The sequence below is a fragment of the Pocillopora damicornis genome, chromosome 7, assembly GCF_964200805.1.
Source record: "Pocillopora damicornis chromosome 7, jaPocDami1.2, whole genome shotgun sequence".
Lineage (NCBI taxonomy): Eukaryota > Metazoa > Cnidaria > Anthozoa > Scleractinia > Pocilloporidae > Pocillopora > Pocillopora damicornis.
In genome coordinates this window covers 18125718-18144603 of record NC_142676.1, presented here as the reverse complement: position 1 = coordinate 18144603, position 18886 = coordinate 18125718, and the positions used below count along the sequence as shown (strand labels likewise).

General features: G+C 39.2%; 3 protein-coding genes and 1 pseudogene across 3 annotated transcripts; 3 read left to right on the top strand and 1 right to left on the bottom strand.

Annotated features, from left to right (window-relative positions):
- The first annotated feature begins 658 nt into the window (after window positions 1–658).
- LOC149042971 (protocadherin-like wing polarity protein stan) lies at window positions 659–2398 on the top strand. Its single transcript, XM_089213672.1, has 2 exons — window positions 659–1009; window positions 1574–2398. Exons 1-2 carry the CDS (start codon window positions 659–661, stop codon window positions 2396–2398), a joined length of 1176 nt encoding a protein of 391 aa, XP_089069798.1.
- Window positions 2399–3634: 1236 nt separating this feature from the next.
- Window positions 3635–6655, top strand: LOC149042970 (uncharacterized). Its single transcript, XM_089213671.1, has one exon. It carries the CDS (start codon window positions 3635–3637, stop codon window positions 6653–6655), a length of 3021 nt encoding a protein of 1006 aa, XP_089069797.1.
- A 286-nt stretch (window positions 6656–6941) lies between these two features.
- Window positions 6942–8732, top strand: LOC149042969 (uncharacterized). Its single transcript, XM_089213670.1, has one exon. The coding sequence runs from the start codon at window positions 6942–6944 to the stop codon at window positions 8730–8732; it is 1791 nt and encodes a 596-aa protein (XP_089069796.1).
- Window positions 8733–16528: 7796 nt separating this feature from the next.
- LOC149042968 (uncharacterized) lies at window positions 16529–18741 on the bottom strand (annotated as a pseudogene).
- Window positions 18742–18886: the final 145 nt, after the last annotated feature.

The window sequence follows — 18886 nt, the reverse complement described above, 5'->3', positions numbered from 1 at the left end:
GGAATGCCGGGACGGCGTGTCGATCGTGTCATTCGGATTACTACCAGCTATCTAGCGAAACCGTAGAGTAAAAGTCAATTTTGTCTCGTTCCGATCATTCTAGCCTCGAAATGAAAAAATAAGCTTAGGTTAAACTGCAGGGAACGTTTACGGCTCCTTTTGGGGAGTATTCCTTGCAGAAACCATCGAGGAGCAATTTCGTTTGGGCTTGAATGTTTGCCTAGTCTTCTTTTCGAAATTCCGCAAATAGGTGATTCTGTAGTGAAGATCGACTTCACCGCGAGACGAATACACTCTTTTCTGTCTTCCAAAACGTTTACTGAATCAGAAGAAGGTCTAAATATGGTAATGGCTCTTACGGCTAACGACTAAAATTTGGCAAATTTTTTTGCTAACGATTATTTTCTTTCCGTTGCAATTAAAAAAAATATTTTATGGTTAACGCTTTAAGGGAAACAATTTCATAGTTAATCAGAAAAATGCATCCATGCATTTTCCACAAATGAGCAAATGTTTGATATCATGAAGTTTTATCAATGGAAGTCGCTTTTAAGCAAGAGACCGAAATATCTATTCATTTCGTTCCAGATTACCCCATGCTTGTCAAAGGTAATAATCATGTATCTTCTTTTTTCTTCATATTGATAGTGCCATTGCTATGGACATCGTACAATATCTCCAAGTCGTGCTGTTTGTATTCAATTTGACCCTCTCCACTGAGGCACAGAAAAAAGTAACTTGTCAAAACTTCAAGTTTGCTATCGATGACGATGTCATCCATAACCAAATTCTTGAGGGTCACGTGTTTGAAAGATTGACAGTCCCAAACGCCATCCAGTGTCACTTGAAGTGCAAAGATGACTGCCTGTGTGTATCCATGAATTATTTTCCTCTGTCCAAAGAAAACAATTGTGAGCTCAACGAAGCTAATAAAGACATGGAGCCAGCGGCGATGAAATGGAGGCAAGGGGGAAATTATTACGATTTGGTGAGAAGCTACACGGTGAAGGTGAGATAAGATTATTTATCTAATGTTTTACTCATTTATTTATGAACTTTCGTAAACAAAGTAAACATCCCAAGATGTTCAAGTTCGTTCCACATGATCAATTTTTCTGGTACTCCTTAAAAAAGAGGTGAGTTATATGTCAGTCCGGGCCAAAGACAATTTTGTGCACACTGTTTTGTCTGCGATATGATTGGTCTAGACAAAACAAAAACAAACTGATTTGGCTGAGAGAAGATTGGGTCCATTCTCTCTCTCTCAAACTTTTTCCTTAACGGCCATGTTGTAATGCGAAGGGAACGGCAGAACAGAAGCGACTACAAATTTCTTAAAGACATCACTGACTTAACCATTGCTGTATTACTGCATTTCAAATCTAATTTTGAGGGGCATTTCATCTCCATTCTGACACCCCGCTATATGTTGCACGCATACGTACTTTGCTCGCACTGTTTGTTATCAATTCGACCCGATTCCGGTGAGATTTGTCGATGGTTGCTAAAAAGTACATGCCTACCCAATTCGATGAGCATGGTGAGCTAAAAAATTATTTTAATCTTGCTGTAGGGTGGAGACAGATACACACCAGAGAAGCATCACTGCATCAACAGATGCTGCCGCACCAATCCTTGTCTCAATGGAGGGGCATGTCTGGAGATTTGTGACACTCACAGCACCAGGTTTAACTGTACCTGTCCTAGTACATACTCTGGTCAGCGGTGTGAGAAGAAGATGAAACATCCGAGAAGCTGCAAAGACGTAGCTAAGAACGGTGCCTCGACATCAGGAAAATACGACATCTCAAATTCAGACAATGAACGGTTTTCTGTTTACTGTGACTTGCAGTCTGAACCTGGCTTTGTATGGACGTTAATACAATCCTTTTCCTTTTCCAAGAGAAATACCTTCAATAATGCAGGGTTTGGCAAAAATTTTGAGATTGATATTGAAGAGGGGGAAGTTAATTGGAACGAGTTCCGACTATCCTTATCACAGATGCAGTATCTTGCTAATCACTCCACACATCTGAGAGCAACTTGTAACTTTTCTACGGATGGCCTGCAGTATACGGACTACGCACGCGCTAAGCTAGCAGGTCATGACATTTTTGGTACCTGGGACACCTGCAAGATGTACGAATATGTCAATATCCGAGGAATCAATTGTTCTAATTGCACCGCCCTCACAAAACAAGAGGAAAATGTGTCCTGGCACATAAAGAGTTACGCTAGCATAAATTTTAAATGCGAATTTGATGGAACACCAGGTGGAGTCTCTGGTGAAAAAAATTTCGGAAAATTTGACAAAAAGTTCTTTAATCCGGATCACCGCTGTTCGTTTTCTCCTGCTTCTACAACGCAGCATTGGTTTGGATCTAAATGTGACGAGTAACTTTTTGCGAATTTATTTCCTTTCTCAGAAGAGGAAAGACAGCCAACTGAAAGTAGGAAAATATCGGAGCAAGGCTAAGAACTAACAATGACATCAAGTGCCTCAAAGTTTGGTCCAATTAGGAGTTGAACTTGAACTAAACGTTTAATATTTCAGATAGTTACACTGACCCTTTATCATAGAGGAATGCAGACATGCAGAAGAGTGACGTCATAAGCAAGCTTAGACCCTAGATACACAGCGTCCATATTTCAATAATTGAAGGAACTAGGCGGTCTCTGAGCAAACACTCTTTACCTGCGCTTTCATCTTTTCATGTAATGTTCAATAGATAATACACTTACATCTTAATTAAAAGTGAAAGGTCGATAAAATTGGCCTTTTTTCAATATTCGTCTTTGAAAACACATTCAGAGCTCACCATTAGTTGATTTATGCAAATTATTTTCAAGCAAGTGACTAATCGTAAGTTGAAATGCTTGTGTTTAGATTCGGAGATGTTTAAATACCTCCGTTCGCTATTAATTTAATAATGACGTGTTCTCGTCGAAGGGCGACATTTTCTTGACTCGGTCAATCAACCGTTTTCTCTTAACTTTTACTTTACTTTTCTTTTCTTTGAAAATTAGCTTCGGCTTTGTTAGTTTGATCATTTGTAAAACCAAGCTTTAAGTTTAGGTTTCTTGATTTCGCTTTAAAAAATCCGTAGAGTGAGGAGAAATGGTATTTACTTAGTGGCAGTGAGAGGTTAATAATTTCTCCTAGGTGATAAATATGTACAGCTTTGCTTGATTTTAATGTTAGGGACTCGATGCATAACTGTGAGAAGCCCTCAACAGCCTCTCTTTGACAAGGACTAAGGTACTTGAGTGCTTCGTTAGGATCACTGCTTACTTTATAACATTGCACGTTTGTTCTTAAAACAATTTTTGAAATGTTCAAAATGTAGGAGATGAAGTAGGTATAGTAGTTGGAGCAGGTGTGTATTGCGCAAAATTCTAATTTCTTTGCGCATTATAATTTGTGACGTAACAGATATAATTGTTAAGATTTTCTATCGCTAGACAGTGTTATGGACACCTAGAACCAATCAATCAACCAATCTTCGATCCGTATCGTATCGTACCGTAACCCTTATTTATTGCAATAAAATATCGAGGTTTGGAACCTTTGGTATACTTAATGTCCTAACACACCGTCACATTCGAAATCCATTGAGACGTGAACACGAAGATAATGGATCCAGAAAAAGCGAAAACAGACCGGAAGAATGCCAGAACAATCTTCACAAGGAAAAGGAATGAGCTGCTGAGATCTGTCCGCGACAGAAGAATAGCAGATGTGATTGAAGACGATTATGCTGAGCTCGTCAAAGCATGGAAGGAATTAGAAGGTAAACACAACGCCTATATAGAGCTCCTGAAGGATGACGAGATGAACACAGCAGAAAATTGGCTCGAAGAGCTACAAAACCTCTACACGGACGCGAGAAATTTAAAATTTGAATACATAGAAAATGAAACAAGAGCGCGTGCAGAAAAAGAACGCGACGAATCCGCAAGCAAAGAAAAGGAATGCATTCTCAACAAAAGGAACACTGCGCGCGCAGTCTTTGATGCCTTATATGGTAATGCTTCCCATACGATGGAAAGCGAAAAGGTTACAACGACGCACATGAAAAGCTTGCAAAGTCAGCTTGAAGAGGCTTTTGTCGACTGTAAACAAAAACACGAAAAGTTAATCGAGCTCATTGATAAAGACTCCGCAGAACAAGAATTGGGGTGGATTTTTGACGTTCAACAACGCTACAGTGAAATTTCAGAATTAATGGAAACCCGCGTCGATGAAAATGAAAGCAAAACCTTCATTAAATCCAATGACGGAGCAACCCTTAAGCTTACCACTGATGCCATGAAACCTAACAATATTCACCTAGAGAAGATCAAAATGCCGAGATTTGATGGCGAGTTAAGAGATTACCCCCAATTCAAACGAGACTTCGAGAAACAAGTTATGCCCAATTTGAATATTAATACCGCGCCTTATACGCTAAGATCCTGCTTAGGAATGGAACCCCTTGCTCATGTAAAAAGCGTAGACGACGACATCCAAGCAATGTGGGAGCGACTAGACTCCAAATACGGCGATCCTGCAAAAGTCGCTGATGTCATCATCAATTCCATTCAGAATGTTAAATGTATTAAGGAAGGTGAGCACAAAAAGTTCATTCAATTCGTCAATGTCATTGAAGAAGGCTATCGCGATCTATGCAACCTAAAATTGGAGAAAGAGATAACTACAACTAGCTCGATCAGCATCATTGAGAAACGATTACCCCCTGACGTAATGAAAGAATGGGCGAGATTAGTCAGCAACGACACGAGCACCATTGATAAAACTGATAAGTTTCCAAGTCTATTGAGATTTCTACTGAACCTGAAGAGAGCTCTTGAATACCAGAACGCAGAGTTACGCCTGAGCAGTGAAAAAATTAAGGGTTCCGTGAATCATACTGACAGGAAAGATGACAATCCAGTTGAACAACAACGAAATACCAAACAAAACAGGCAATGCCTAATTCACGAAAATGGTAACCACTGGACAAGTGAGTGCCGAGTATACCTCTCCAAACCGATTGAGGAAAAGGAGAAGATTGTCAAGGAGAAGGGTGCTTGCTGGTCGTGTTTGAGACGTGGACATCGCTCGCAACAATGTCGAAGCAAACGAATCTGCAATGTCAATAATTGCAAAAGAACACATCACAGTACACTGCATCAAGAGAAGAAAGAAGAGCCCTCGCCCAAACAAGAAGAAACGCCACCTTCAGTTTCTGGCACGGCGAGTGTATGCGACAGCACTGACGTTGACACCTGTTTACTTCAGATACAGAAAATACGAAGTCCAAAAGGTTGGGTTAATGTCTTGTGGGATAATGGAGCATCCCTTTCCTTTATTACAAATGCAAAAGCAGAGGCAGAGAAACTGAGAGGAACCAAAGTTCAGCTATCTCTGGTTAAGGTTGGAGGAGAGAATGAAGCCCTGATTTCATACAAGTACAAACTTCCTCTATTTGACCTACAAGGCAATCGGATTTACTTTGACGTGTACGGGATAGACAAAATCACTTCAGATATACAGAACGTTAAGATAGACGGGATTGCAAAACACTTCAATAACATACCAAAAGAAGATCTTGTTCGACCCACTGGTACCGTCGATGTTTTAATAGGCTATGAATACGCCAACTATCATCCTCAGAAGGAGAAGAACGTCGACCACCTCCTACTCCTAAAGAACCGTTTCGGTAGATGCCTTGGCGGGACACATTCTTCAATCAAGAATATGAATGAAGAGCAACCTCTTAGAAACATCAGAGCTCATCATGTACGAGCAGTAAGAATCGAAGATTTATACAACATCGAGAATCTCGGGATCAATTGCAATCCGCGCTGTGGAGGCTGCAAATGTGGCAAATGTTCAGTCGGAAGTAAAAACTACAGCATCAAAGAGGAGAGGGAATTAGCACTAATCGACAAGAATTTGAAATACGACGAAGAAAATAAGGTATGGATTGCCGGGTATCCATGGATCAGAGACCCTTATGAACTTCCTGACAACAAGCGCGTAGCATTCAGCATGCTCATGTCAACTGAAAGGCGACTCATGAAAAATAAAGCTCACGCTGACGTCTATCAAAAGCAAATAGAAGATATGATTGCTAGAGGTGTAGCAAGAAAACTCTCCCAGGATGAGTTACAAAGCTATAAAGGACCAATCCACTACATTTCTCACCACGAAGTCCTGAAACCTGAGTCAAAATCGACCCCCGTGAGAATCGTCTTCAACAGTAGTGCGAATTATATGGGACACGTCCTAAATGAGTATTGGGCCAAGGGTCCAGACTTACTGAACGAATTGCTAGGAATCCTGATACGATTCAGAGAAAATGAAATCGCCATCATCGGAGACGTAAAGAAGATGTATCATACTGTCAGGACTCAAGAAATTGATCACCATACTCATCGCTTCCTATGGCGTGACTTCAATACAAGTCAACATCCCAATACATACATCATTCAAAGGGTTTCCTTTGGAGATCGCCCCTCTGGGACCATAGCGACACTGGCATTACGCAAGACAGCAGAGCGACTCAAACAGCAATACCCTGAGGCAGCAAACGTAATAATCAATAACACCTACATGGATGACCTTATCGAAAGTGTTCCTACGCTGAAAGACGCCAAAAATACCGTTTAAACGTCCTAATACCGTAGGAAATCCTATCCTCATCATTTTCTCTGACGGGTCGACAAACGCGTATGGCGCATGCGCATATGCTAGATGGAAACTGACAACAGGAGAATTTGATAGTCATCTCATCATATCTAAAAACCGCTTAACACCTGTAAAGAAAATATCCATCGATCGTATCGAACTTTGCGGAGCTGTACTAAGCAGCAGATTGAAAACAACTATAACATCCCACTGTAGATACAAGTTTGAAAGAATCATCTATATTGTAGACTCGCAGATTGTCCATGCCATGATCCAGAAGGAGAACTATGGTTACAACACATTCGCAGCCGTTCGGGTGGGAGAAATCCAAGAAAACACAGATCCCGAAAACTGGTATTGGACAGAGAGCAAAAATAACATCGCCGACTGGCTAACCCGCGGAAAGAAGTCAAATGAAATTGGCATGTACACTTTGTGGCAAAAAGGACCGGATTTCCTGAAGCTACCTGAATCTGCATGGCCAATCACACGTACTTATACACAACGGCATGCAAACGTAATCTCACATACCAAACCAGATGAAGCTGTAAACGATTCACTCGCAAAACAAATAAACATTGATAGGTTCTCAACCTACAATAAGCTTATCCATACAACCGCGCGAATTTTAGCAATGTATATTAAGACACACAAGATGACATTTAAAAATGCCTCAAGACCGCTCACACCAGATGATATCTCGAAAGCAGAAACATTTTGGATTCATGAAGCTCAAAAATCAATGCAACGTGACATAGATAAAGGGAAATACAAACGACTTTGTCCAAGGAGACGTGATGATGGCATATACATCGTAGGTGGCCGCGGTGAGAGATGGATCGAGATGAGTTATAACAAAACCGAGGTAATACTTCTGCCATATCAACATCGCCTCTCACGCCTTTATGCTGAGCATATTCACAGAAGAGGCCATCTCGGATTCCTCGCGACGGCCAGCAAGGTGAGATCAAGATTTTGGATCACGAAGTTGTTGAAACTAACCAAATCCATCAAATACAACTGCATTATCTGTAGAAAGCTTGAAAGAAAACCAGAAGAACAAATTATGGGAAAACTCCCAATAGAGAGGCTGAAACCCGCACCCCCGTGGAATTCCACTGCGATTGATTATTTCGGACCCTTCAAGATTAAAGACGAAGTCAAGAAAAGAACATTTGGAAAGGGATATGGAGTACTGTTCAACTGCATGGGAACCAGAGCTGTCCATATCGACATAGCTCCTGATTACAGTACTGACAAATTCCTAATGGTACTAAGAAGATTTGTATCGATCAGAGGATACCCTTCCAAATTGTATTCTGACAATGGCAGCCAATTAGTAGCAGCAAGAGCCGAGCTAAAGAAAGTCATCAACGACTTAGATAAGAAACAGCTATTAGAGTTCGGAGTAATGGAAGGATTTGAATGGAAGTTCTCATCAGCAGATGCCCCCTGGCAAAACGGTGTATCGGAAGCACTTATTAAATCCGTGAAAAAAGCAATCACATTAGCTATTGGTGAAAGCGTTCTAACCTTCTCCGAGTTACAAACCATTTGTTACGAAGCGGCAAATCTTGTAAATGAACGACCAATCGGCCGACATCCTACATCAACAGATGATACCTATCTTTGTCCCAATGACCTCCTCCTTGGTAGAGCAACATCAAGAGTACCAAGTGGACCTTTCAAAGAGCCGTCCAACATCAAACAGCGCTTTGAACTTGTACAACAACTAACTGATTCATTTTGGCGGAAATGGACTCGAGACTACTTTCCAAGCTTATTAGTCCAACAAAAATGGCACACGGCCCAGAGAAACCTTGAAATTGATGACATTGTTCTTATCCAAGATTCTAACGCGAAAAGAGGACAATGGAAACTTGGGAAAATATCAAAAGTTTACAAAGGGGAAGACGGGAAGGTCAGACGAGCCCTCGTCGAATATAAAAATCCCAAGCCTGGCGAAAAAGTGACCGAATACAAAGGGAAAGGCTTTACAACTATCGAACGACCAGTTAACAAGCTGATAACTATCCTACCTGCATCAGAAGACAAATGAACTATCTCAAAACATTTTGGCAATAATAACTGTGAACTATTATGTTTAATTCTGAAATGATTTTTACCGAAAACTTTAAACAGTCTGTAATTGCCGGCGGGGAGTGTATTGCGCAAAATTCTAATTTCTTTGCGCATTATAATTTGTGACGTAACAGATATAATTGTTAAGATTTTCTATCGCTAGACAGTGTTATGGACACCTAGAACCAATCAATCAACCAATCTTCGATCCGTATCGTATCGTACCGTAACCCTTATTTATTGCAATAAAATATCGAGGTTTGGAACCTTTGGTATACTTAATGTCCTAACACACCGTCACAAGGTGTTTGTCAAGAGAAGCACCAGTGAAGTGTAAAGGTCATTCAGGATTGTTGTACATAATGTGAGACATCATCTTATTTTCCCCTCAAAAATGGTATTCGAATTGCGCGGCCAAAGTACCATTTGACGAAAAAACCGCTGACGTCACTTTGGTAACATAAAATCGAATTCAGTCGAATTCGGCAACGAGGGCGATATTGTGTTGCTGGTGCCCCGGCTCAGACCAGCAAAACTGTCAGAATCGATCGTTCCGGCACCGGGCATAGAATGTTTCAGTTCCCGAAGGTTGTGAGAGGAAAATAGGTGAAATTTGTCTGCAGACAAAGACACGATCTTAACGATCCAACTTGGCCGTAAACGTCGCTTTGTTGGGCAAATTTTGAAGAATTATGCTTTGAGCAAAACTTGTCCATATTAAACAGCATGATGGAGGCCCAAGGGATAAAGATGAAGTGCTTTTTGAGAAACGAAACTGTGCCAATCAGGGACACTAGTTTTGTGCGTGGTGTAAATTAAATTTGAGTGTTTCTGTACCGTTTCCTTAAATTGTTTTCCTATTTTTTTCTTTGCATACTAATACTGCTTAAAAAAGTCATTCCAAACATTCAGCTCCTTTAATATACAAATAACCTAAAAGAAACCCAGTTGAAATATCATCAAAGGTGGCGGATGCAAAAGTAAGGAGGTTGCGTGACGTAATTTCCAATTGGACTGATTCTCAGTTTTTGAACCTTTACATTTGTGGACTCCTTTATAGAGAGTTCAGCCAAAAATAAAGAGCTGGAGCCGGATCGACCATCATTCATAATTCGTGTTCAACTGCCTCTTTTAACTGTGGCAAAGTCAATTCCTCTATGGAAACGAAGAAAATATTTCAATAGCGAGAGGATGAGATTTGTCACCCAGCTGTAAGTATCTGGTGAAAGACAATTTAAAGATTAAATCACTATTCTAAAGGCTATTGGCGATCTCCTTTATCTGTCTCTGGTCTCTACCGCATCTTGTTGTGAAATTACTTGTTTTTTTTTTGTGATCACTATTCTAAAGATAATTAAAAGACACATTGCGACGTATATCCTCCCACGAATTTAAAAAAAGAAAAAAAGGCTATTAAGACACTTCTGGGGAGTACTATACGAAAATAAAAGTGCTCTATGAGCAAACTCGTGAATTGACACATGATTTCTTGGATTATGTTTAATGTTATCTGGTTAAGGGAATTTTGTGGTTGATTGTCGTATCTAGAGTACAAGCAGTAGTTCAGCGTTCGCTAATGTAGCAAAGAAACAAAGTAATTGAAATTGAAATGATCATGCTATTACATTTGACAAGGGTGGATGATGTCATGTGTTTTAAACGTATATCATTTTTGTTTCTGGTTTCTGGAAATGAAAAGGTTGGAAGTAAATGTGGGTGAAAAGTGAAATTTACTGTCTATCATTGTAAAAATTAGAAAATCAAGGCAATACTGTCTTAATGAAAACATTAACGATTCCCTCTTTATCAAATGAGACAAACGGGAACGAGTTTTGAGTGATATAACTAAGCCAAGACTGCCACCGTCATTTTGGATCTCCGCCTGGGTAGATTTTACTCACGTGCTAGGCAACGTATAATCAATAACAAGACAGAATTTCATTTCAGGCCTATTTATCAATTTTGTGGTGTATAACTTTCGCATTTTAGTACATAATACGTATTTTGAATCTTCAAATTGTCTTGAACCTTAAAAGAAGATTGTTCGTTAAAAATTCACCGAAAATCGGTAGCTAAAACTGTTTGTTTAGGCGTTATTGGATTTTCGTGTTTACTTGTAATTCCGTCAGTCGCGGGCATCTTTTGTTGCTTCACACAGGGAAAACACACGATACGAAACGTAATGATCGATTTTGTCCTCAATCTCACGTCATAACAGAAAAAGTTTTTGAACATCTGTAAACTCCGTGCGCTTCGCAGTAAGTGATATTTTCAATGAATCTTCGGATTGTTTTCAAATTCAAGGATTGTGAATTACAATTTTATGAAAAACGAAGGTCGTTCTGTTATTTCAGTGTGAATCCTAGCATGCCTGCCAGTCGCTGGCGCCGCTTGTTGAAACTAAAATGAAAAAAAAAAACACTATTTTAAGATTATCATTGGCTTCTTTTTCACCCCACCACTATTCTTAGCAACAAAGGTCGCCATTTCGTTTGTTTATTGCTCGCCAAAAACTATCAAATGCACTCAAAAGCCTAAAATCGAAAAAAAGTTTACAGGAATCGACCAATCGAGCGAGCGAATGTTATTCCCCGCATCGTATCTATAACTCGCTCTTGCGCATGCACGCTATTCACGAGTTAAAAAGGAATGTAGACAAACACAAGAGCTACCTCGTAGGCAACCTTAAATACCCAGCATCCATATTTTAATATTTGAATTTTGCGTTTTTAGGCAGTCTCTCTGCAAACACTTTTTACTTTGACTATTCATGTGATGTTCCATAGAAAACACTATTACATTTTAAAGTCAAAGCTCGATAAAATCGTCTTCTTTCACATTCGTCGTTGAAAAGTTGATTACTTCCAATCTTTGAAATTTTTTGTTCAATGAGGTAAAATCTAAGTGTGAATGAAATAAAAACTTCGTATCATAGAAAGTGCGATGCATCAAAAATCTTATTCGTTCGTTACGCTCACTCGTTCATTTTTCGTGAATAAAAATCGTTCTTACGCACTTTGCATGGAATAATATCTATGTATTCGAGAAAATCCCCCGTTTTCAAAGCTTACTTACACGACGACTTCTTATTTCAAGGAATGCTTTTCCAATTAATTTCTATCGCATCCGTATAAAAAAAATACAGGTATATGCGTGTTCTGAAAAACAAAAGGGAAATTCAAAACTACGAGAAATTGCGAGTAATCGCCTCTTTCTGCTACACACGCGGGTTTTTTGGTGTAACACGCGTGTGTTTCCCATAAGTTACGAGCACTTAACGCACGTAGGAATGCTGCAATAACGGTATAAGCAGTGCAAGGTAAAATGGTTATTATCAACCTGGAGTGATTATGCGCGATATTTTGCCCGATGACTCTTTGCCACATCATTTGGTTGTCTTATAAGCAATGGAATACAAACATTGTAGTACATCATTTGTGTAAACCAAAACATCACTTGATTCAACATTTTGTATGGTATAACAATTTGTTTCAGCGTCAGCAAATAAAACACATTTAAATAAAACGTCATTAGCATTATATTCCAAAACCGATCCTTAAAACGCGATGAGAAATCCTTTATTTTCACGAAATTGTCATGAGATCTGATCCTTGAACGGAATTGTTCAATGGAGATCCCCATATTTACTTGTGTTCTTGAGCGAGCAACAACAACAACAATCCAACTAACTAGAAACTCAGTTTATTAACATAAATAACACTCTTGACAGTTCAAGGCAAACAATAGTTTCTTTCAGTTTGTGACACTTTGAGACACTCGTGAGACACGTTGCTACACTCTGAGACTCTTTGAAGTGCAACCCGCACAAATATATTCAAGCCGACAAATGTTGGCTTGCGAGAGTACAGTGACTCCTTTCAATCCGACACAACCCGCACCGAAGGTCCAAGCCGATAAATGTTGGCTTGTGAAAGCTTAAAAGCTCCTGTGCAGCCTGCACTGAGCACAAACCGCGTTTCAGCGTGTTGGCTTGCGTGAAAAAATCTTATGTTATAAACACCTGAAAAAATAACGAAACAAACGCCTCAGATTATAAAAGAAAGAACACAAACCAGGTACAAAAACGTAATCGCCTTTCGTGACAGTTTAACCGTGAAGCTCTCACAACAAAATTGAAAAGTTAAAGCACGCAAAGAACCCGTAAAAATAGAAAATGACTTATCCTCACCTTGAAAACAAAAATCCCCAGGAAACAAAAATGAAATTCCGTATAAGTTCTCCAAAACTCAACAACTGAGAACAGAAATGGCCGCTGTTCAATCCACTGTGAAAAAACAACTATTGGAATCCAGTCTTCTCGGCTCACTGAACGCCAAATAAAAACCACGTGGCAAGCACTTCTCTCTCGTGGACAAATAAATAAATAATGAAATAAATTTCGCAGGCCTTGACAAAGTGTGGGAAATCCCACACAAAAACTGTGGTGTTGCGTCGGTGGGAGAGTATTGCACATTGCTCGGACGAAGGGCTAGCGCTCGAAACGTCAGCCTTTTCACTCGTTACGGTGGCAAATTTACGTTTTCAACTCAGTTATTAACACTAAATTACGTTAGAATGTGTGATTATTTTTAGCTTTGCATTGCTTAGGTAGGAGATTAGCCCGAGTTTCCTGTACCAAAAATACAAATCTCACGCAATCCTGGCTCCCTTTTGAAAAGAAGAACAAAACTGCGTTGTAGTGGTAGTTAAATAATAATTCATGGCTTGTATGCATAAGCTATCATACGAATATGTTAAAATACGCCTTACGAACCTTTATATAAACTTATATTTGTAACACATGCAATTAATATAGCATGGTTCTAAATTAAATTAAAAAGCTAGAACAACCAAGGGTAGGACCAACTGGGGTCTTAGTTGCTATGCAACTAAGTTGCATAGCTTAAGACGAAGACTGAATTGCATGGTTGCATTAAGTTTGTTTGTATAGGACTTGATAGCTATAGAAAGGGGCAGCATAACATTTCATTTAATCGCCTGAATGCTGTTTCGTCAACTTACATACTCTCAGATGTCAGTTTGATTATTGTATTGAGAGCGAAAGAGACATTCGCAGTTACATGAATCGAAAACCGATCTCTTCTCCAGCCTTTAAATACATTTCAGGAGTCAGAAGGATAAGAGAAGTCTACTTTCAACTTTTTACACTAAAGAAACTTTACATCTTTGGAGTCGAAGACGACTCACTTTGTACCTATTGTCAAGAGAATGAGTCCACTATGTATCTGGTCGAATGATTTAAAAAGAAGTGATTTAATAACAAAAATGCCTTCGCTTTCTCGCCAACTGGCTTCAGTCAAAATTTTCATTTAGGAAAGCCCCTTTCGAGACAGATCTTACAACAAAAACTTTGAATTTCTCCTTCTTCTTTGCTAATTACTATCAAGCCTAGCTTGAAATTCCAGTTTTGTGTAACATTAGTATACAGGTTTGCTTGTGAATATTATGAAAGTAAAGGAATAATTACAATTTTTATTGGAGAAACAACCATTGTTTTCGCCACAATTTTTCAACTTTTCTAATTACCAATTAGAAGGTCCCCTTAAAGCTAAAACATGATGACATAACCTCTATCGTGTTCTGTTTATGAAGCGCTTTACAACCCGCACAGGTACAAAATTGATCTAATTTTAATGATTTACGATTATTTCTGGCTTCTAAATCAAGAAACTTACTTTACAAGCTAGAGAGAAGATACAAAAAGGAAAAATTTAACCATGTAACATTTGTGAAGGTTTTTCATTGAAAAATGATTCAATTACGCTAATTTCCATGCAAAATTCCGGTTTTTGACTTATAGTATCCGTGTTCATTTTGAATTTCTGACATTTATAGATTCTTTTCCATGAGGTTTATTCAAACGGGTGAGTACTGGTTATTATCTGCTTGGCAAAAAAAACCGCACGGATGATCATTTTAGGCCTGACTGTGTGTCTCCGTTTAGGGTGAATGACTATATTAAAAAAACCACGACTTGACATCAACAATAATGCCTGGAGAAAGAAAGTTGCTTCGGGTTGTATTCTATTTCAATGTTATTATAATTATTTCCACTTTTTTTCTAGTAGACTCCTCAATGGTGAAGTCTAACTCTAATCCCCGCTTTCACTAGTTGACGCTTTTAAACTATAAATGGATGTCATGCAGTTTTCGATAATACATATCATTCGGTTCCTGTTCTAAATAATGATCATGCCGGGCTGGCAGCTTGCCAAATCGCGCCATTTCGATAACAGTGAGCCCGTAAGAAACTTGTCAGCGATCTCTATACAAACGGTGCTTTCAATATGGCGGCCCTTTTGGTAAAACTCCACGAAGCTGTGAATGATTACAGGAATTATAGTGAAGACAAAGCTTTAGCAACAGAAAATGGGGGCGAGCTTTTAGTGTTGAGTAGAGCAGTTATCAAGAAACACACGTTCGACAGTGAAAGGGCTTTCAAATTTCATTTAGCTCAGCCCGCAAGAATGTTGGCAAGGATTGTTGCTTTTTGGCACATCAGAATGCTGAGAAAAATGAAGCGAAAAACGCGTGCTTCCCGGCCATGGACTGTCAATTTCTCATGGAATTTACCATTGGAGGTGTTTGATTGTTTCAAGGTTGTCGCTTTAGCTCCTGTTGCTGGTGGTGTGGTTGTCAGGAACACACGTGCTGTCCATGAGATACACATCACGGATACGGGAAAGATGAAGGGTCTCTTTCTCTCACTGGCAAATAAATATCAAAAAGGAACAATCCATGAGAGCGATGTCTTCCTCAAAAAGGAAAACGATGGTTCCTTTAGCCAGGTGATTGTCACTGGTGACTATACAGCTAAGTTTACATATTCAAAAAACTCTGAAACTATGAAATCAGCCTCAGGTATGGACATTACAATAGACTGGGAGTTCCTCAGCACTCCCTGGCATAAAGAATAACAGTACCGTTTGCTGAGATCAGCAGAAAACAGTGCCAGAAATAATTGGCATAATTTTCATAATTATGTCAGCTAAATGCAAGAAACTGTTGGCTGTTTATTTAGGTATTCAATCCTTGTCATCAATCATTTTGTTCAGTTTAATTAACTAATTAATTAACTCAAACCATGTAAAGTCCATGAGCACATGGTTGAAATTGTTTTATTCAAATAACTCTTAAAGACCATGTAAAATACAGCACATGAATAGACATTTAAAATTATTTTATTCAAATAAATCTTTTTGAAACCATGTTAAGTACAGCACATAAGCATAATCAGCTGTTTGATAAGTTTCATTATGTAAAATTTCAAGATGAATGAATCAGATAGAATATTGTTACTGGGAGATAGGGGGGAGGGGCTTTCCCCAAATATCCAACAGGGATATGTGACATCAATGGTTTATGACCCTTTCCCCTTATATAGAACATGTATTTGTTTTTGAGACTTTTCCTAAAGCTTGTCAATTTCAAGTGCTAAAATAGCATCCAGGTATTATTTTTGAACTCAAGAGCTTTTAAAATGGGTTGCTGGAGGCAAATACGCACCCAAAGCACTTTGAATAAACCCCAAAATATTTGAGCAAGTTAACAGCAATATAGCTCCACTTAGCGACAACAAAACTGTTAACAAAGCAGCTACTCCAACCAAGGCCATCCTGACACAATTTTGTGAAAAACTATAGCAAATGAAAAAAAAAAAAAAATAAATAAAATAAGTGCACTTTTCAGACTCTACAAATAATTTATCCAAACTATTTATTCGAGATAATTGCACTCAATTTGACCATCTTTTTATTTTATGGTCATTAAATTTGTAAAAACTTTTGGTGGGTGGCCTTGGTTAGGTGTTCGACTGTAAATGTCCCAAACTGTAGTTGGGTTAGTCATTGTACCTTTATGTTCAGCTTGTGACACTAAGAAGATTGCAACATATGGGTTTAAAGCCCCTGTTTCAGCACTCCTTTCTACACTCTTGTAAATCTCAGATAAACACAGTTTGCATTTTTCAGCAGCGCATTCCTTGTCTAAGCACAGTAGCAAACATTTAGTTGCACAATCTTTTTAGGAATATACACATCTGTGCTCTTGTGGTAGTGAAAACTTGCAGGGTCATATTGCCTTAACCAAACAGTCGTAATGAAATCATGTCTAAAAACAAGGTTCCACCTTGTTGACAAGGTTGCATGCTTTGCATACTGGCTGATGCGCACGTGTTTAGCCTCCCTCCCTTGCATAGTATTAATTCCTAACCCTAAGCCAAGTTTCCTATACAGGAGGTCTGTGTGACAAGGGATGGCATGACCGATCGTCCAAACTGTCGGTGTTACGGAGTCTAACAGAAGAGAGCAGGCATTGAAATACCGCTTGCAAGAGTCTTTGATTTCCTGCGAGACACCCTCAGTTATTGTGACACGACTAAACCGGCTGATAGCGTCTCTTAGCTGAAGGCCAGTAAATGCAAATGTGCAAATTTGGAGCTGTTGCTGAGGACTGTCGTCCTCACGCGAAATTGCCTTTAGGATAGACATAAAATTGTGGCAGAACTTTTTCGTCTCTTTCCCTGTGAATCGATAGGAGAGGGATCCCTTCCGTCCCTGGGAGCACCACTTTTTAACCTTCTTGTACAATCTACTAGCCCCAATTTCTTTCAAAGTGATAAGATGGGAGGCTAAAGCACATCCCGGTACATCCCTAACTGGATTAGTACAATTGGGTGCGAGCTTGCTTTTGTCATTGGCATGGACAAGCATAAGCTCATGTAATTGCTGACATGCATTGTTTGAATTATGCAGAGGCTCAGCAAAAGTCTTGTCAACCTGGGGACCCAAAAGGGGAATAGTTTCTTGACGGGAATTTAGACTTCTTATATAATCCAACAACTTAGTTCTTTTTGTAGACTCGGCAAGTCTTGTTTGACCCAACTCTTTCCTTTTTGCTTCAACCCTTGTTGCTACCTGAAGCCTTTCTTCGTACACCCATGGCTTCCATAGGCATTGTTCAGATTGACCCAAACTAGCATATAACTATGGACTCGTTGTCATTGTATACATTGCCAAATGGAGAAAAATGAAATGCTGAGTTTGCTAGTTCTCCACTAAATGTGGAGGCCCACTTCATGTCAGAGGGAATTAACTCGAAAGTAAACTTAGCTGAAGTTTCGCTAACTGGCAGGTAAAAAGTCTTACCCTCTATGTCACCCACATCGGAAACAAGCTTTCGTGCATAGCGCTGCATTGAGAGGTGAGATTCACAACAATTTGCTCCTGCAAGAATAAAGTTGTCAGTTTCACTTGCAATTTGCTGACCTAATTTGAGGAATGATACAAGCCAAGAAGTGGCCTCATCATCTTTGCCGAAGGGGGCCCCATCAGCACCTAGAGCTACTCTTAAGTGATACAGTTCAGATCCAAAATGAGACAGGGATGGACTAGTCTTATCTAAGCAAATATACATATCAGCAAGCTGCAACAGAAATGGTTGTAGCTCTCTATATGACCCTTCCACAACTTCATCTGCATCTAAATCATAGCAAAAATCTTTGAAATCATTGACATTTCCAACATCAATGCTTTTGACAAAAGTTATCAATTTCTCATAGGGCAAGATCTTCGGCAAGCGAACACTTGACATGAACTTAAAGCTTTCCAGTTTCTTGCCACTTTTGCGAGTATTCATGGAAAGATTGAGCCTAATACTTTTATATTTCTCCTTACTCAAAACCCCTTGCTGTACAATACTCTTAGGCTTCTAAGTTTATTGTCAAAGCTGTTTTCAAAAGTTGGAATACTTTCCCTCACTACGTTAGGTAAAACTTTCTTCATTACTTTCTTAGATAAGGAAAAGTACTTTCCCAACTGAAACGGTGTGGCTTCCTTAACTAAAGTCAACCACAAAGCATCCAGTATTGGACTTTTATTCTCCCTTGTACCACCATGGATTTCATTACAGGCATCGATAGTCTCCCTTGTACGTCTTTGGCAAGTTCTTTTTGCAACAGGATCTGCATATTCTTCGGAACTGGCTTCTGATATAGAGGTTGGAAACCTTCGTCTTTTCAAAAGTTTTCTTTTTCTTACAATGTCAGTCTCGATTACTCTTTTTTCACTAACTCCACATCATTCTGGATTCTTTCAACCTATGAAAGATTTG